This window comes from Chenopodium album, chromosome 10, assembly GCF_948465745.1.
Source record: "Chenopodium album chromosome 10, dcCheAlbu1.1, whole genome shotgun sequence".
NCBI classification, from domain to species: domain Eukaryota; kingdom Viridiplantae; phylum Streptophyta; class Magnoliopsida; order Caryophyllales; family Amaranthaceae; genus Chenopodium; species Chenopodium album.
In genome coordinates this window covers 15,832,505-15,835,666 of record NC_137843.1, presented here as the reverse complement: position 1 = coordinate 15,835,666, position 3,162 = coordinate 15,832,505, and the positions used below count along the sequence as shown (strand labels likewise).

General features: G+C 37.3%; 1 protein-coding gene across 1 annotated transcript; it reads right to left on the bottom strand.

Annotated features, from left to right (window-relative positions):
• Positions 1–218: 218 nt before the first annotated feature.
• Positions 219–1,055, bottom strand: LOC145564929 (uncharacterized). The gene has a single exon (XM_081625081.1). It carries the CDS (start codon positions 1,053–1,055, stop codon positions 219–221), a length of 837 nt encoding a protein of 278 aa, XP_081481207.1.
• Positions 1,056–3,162: the final 2,107 nt, after the last annotated feature.

The window sequence follows — 3,162 nt, the reverse complement described above, 5'->3', positions numbered from 1 at the left end:
GTATGATTATATTCTTTGATAACTGTGCTGGCCATTCTGCATGTATTGTTGGAATGATTTTGTCTAAAATCATGTGCCTAATTGCTTCTCTGTTAACAGCCTGAATGGCTTTAGTTTCCATTGTGCCAGCCTTTCTGTTTTTTCTTTTCTTTTTGGCCCTTTCATGTTTCACAAAAGGGAACAAACCATACTTCCCTGAGTGTATGAGAGTCCCATCTTCAGGCATATAGTGGTTTGCCCACCATTCCCATGAACATTGCCTTTAACTTAAACCTTTTAGACTGTTGTGCTCTGTATGGAACCTCTTCATTTGGTGTGAGATAGAAAGTCCTTGTTTCTGGGTTCAAGTAGAACCACTTCTCATCAATGTGGATGTGATGTTGCATATCCATAATTGTAGGGTCCCCTTCACTTGGAACTGGATTTATGTGTTGCAGTACCCACTTTAGCCTTGCAACTTTGTGATTATCAGATAATGAAGGGTGGTTGGTTGCTGACACTGCCCTTAGTCTGCCCTTTTTTTTCAACCTGTGTATGACCACATGACTGACATTCAGAGCTGCACCATAGCTTCTGTTTGTGGTTCTTTTGTATAGTGGCACAGACATAAGCCACTCATCAGAGTATTCAAAAGGCTTGCATCCAGTTTTTCCTAATTTCTTGGTTCTGACATCCACTGCTTCTCCCAGTTGCATGTGCTTTTTGATTTCTTTTAGCCACCTGCATGTAGTAGATTTGTGTACATGATGTTTCTTTGCCAATGAGGTCAGCATTCCTCTTGGCAGTGAGTCACCTACCATATTTAGCAGAATATCATCAACAATCTGCCTTTTCTCTTGAATGTTTAATTCTCTGCTTTGTCTGACGTTGTCTGCTTGTTGATTATCCTGCTCTGTCTCTGTTTCTGATTCCCCTGTCTCAATTTCTTCATTATGTTGTTGTTGAGTTGAATCTTGAGTGTCTGACCCTGAACTGTTGGAATTTTCTTCCATCACCATGTCCTGCTCCATAAGCAGTTGGTTTATGTTGGAAAAATCATCCCAGATTTCTGCCATGAGTCCCTTTCTTTTTTTTTTTTCAGATTTGATGGTAGGTGATGAAGTGGAGGTGACTTGCCTTTTTTTGGGAGCTTTCAGTGGAGCCTAATTCGTGTACAAATTCACTAATGCTGCTACTACTAACTCAGCAATTAGGAATTAGGACTAATTCAAGTTGATGGTTTTTGTAATTTTCAAACAATTTAACTAAATTTATGGTCTGTAATCTCTAACTTCTGTTTTTGATGAATTCGAATTCCCCACCCCCCCCCCCAATCCCTTGATGCGTGAATGTGAATGAAGGTGGTGAATGAAACAGGTTCCTCCTTTTTATAAGGAGCTTTTGTTTGATAAATTTGGTACATTTGTTGTTTTTTGAAATTGATTTGAATGTTTTTCAAATTTTCATGAAAAGTTGGAGGGAAAACAAATTTTGGAGGCTAAAAAAAGAAGCCTCCAAAAAAAAGTCAGCCAAAACGAAAAAAAACAGAGGGAAAGGAGAGGGGAAAAAAAAAGTCACATGCCCTCCACTAGTAAAGGGACCACTTTTTTTCCCTCCCTTTTTAACTCTCCTAATCACATGCCCTTCACTTTAATCTATCCCTTAAAAACTTTTGCCTAGGAGTCCGTTCTTCCCCTCTTTGTTGCGAGTAAAAAGAAACGGAGGGAGTAGTTGAAAAATCTAGAGAAATGAAAAGCAATCATAAAGTTTTTAAAATACACATAAATACTCTATCAAAACAATTGGCCTATAAAATTTGGGCCACACCCAACATATATTGTAGGGAAGGCGTGGGGATAAACTAAAAAAACAAAAAAAAAAAAAAAAAACGAAGGGGAGAAAATATGTTTACCAAGTACGAACTACGAAGTAAGATACTCCACTATGATTCTATGAAGCAAATAAATCGAGAAAGGCCAAAAAGAAAATCTAAGCAAATAATTAGAGAAAAAAAAAGAGTAAACCATACAAATTACCACAAAATAGAAAGAAAAGAAGTAAAAATGAATATTTGCGTCATTTCTAGCGTCATAGAGCACTTTCCATGGTTTTCGATTTTGGGATGTCATAAGTCATGCTAAGCTTGGTGTCGCAAAATTATTGCCGTGATAATCTTCTTTTGCATTAAATTGGACTGTCAAAATAATGTGGCAAATGATTATTCAATATTCATTGAACTTTTAAGGGAAAACCTTACCAAACACTATTTCAACATGAGTACACACTCCATTTTATCATAGGGCATTGTTGATTCTAGGCCCTATTGTCTTGCAAAAAGCTATGGTAGACAATGGTACAACTCATTTAGATATGGTTACACATTAGTAACAACCAACATGTAATTAATTAGAATGTCAACTTAATTTTGAACTTATTATTTTAATGTATCTTTTAGTTGGTGTTTACTTTTCTTTAATTGAGTGTTTTTCGTATTTCGTTGTTCACGTTGCTCCCTTTTATATCTTGTTCTTATGGGATTCTAAATTTTGGTAATCATGATATTCATAATGCTTGTGCGTTGTGAGTAATGTCTTAAGAGTATGTCGTACAGTAGGATGCTTACCAACAAACCGTGTTTAATGTCTTAGTAAAATCTATTTCTTTTTGTTAAAGGAAATGTTGGGGGCTATCATCCCAAGTCCTACCTGAAAGAAATAAGGATGAGATTTCCTTATGAGTAAAAGCACACTCCATTGGTATAAGGGAGGTCTCGGGTTTGAGCCTCACCGTATATAGAAACTCTTGTTGGAAGACTCACCCTGATAAGCCAGGTGTGCTACCCGAGTCGGATCCAGATGTAGTCGGAGCTAAGCTCCGGTGAACCGGGTGGGCAACCTTAAAAAAAAAAAAAAAAAAAGCACACTCCATTAGTATAAGGCCATTTAAAAAGGTGTTCAAAAAACAAATCCGTGCAGGTTAGGCTCAAAGCGGACAATATCAAACTAATGTGGAGCAAAGTGTGTGCGTGCGGTGGGTGACCCGAGCCTAACAGGACCCACTTAACCAAAAGTTCAATTTGATTGTTGGGGCCGAATGATGTTGATCATTTTTTTCAGGTTAAAACTTCGTCAAATAGCATGAAGATCGGCCGGAGAATAATCCAATTGTCGAAACATAAGAAAA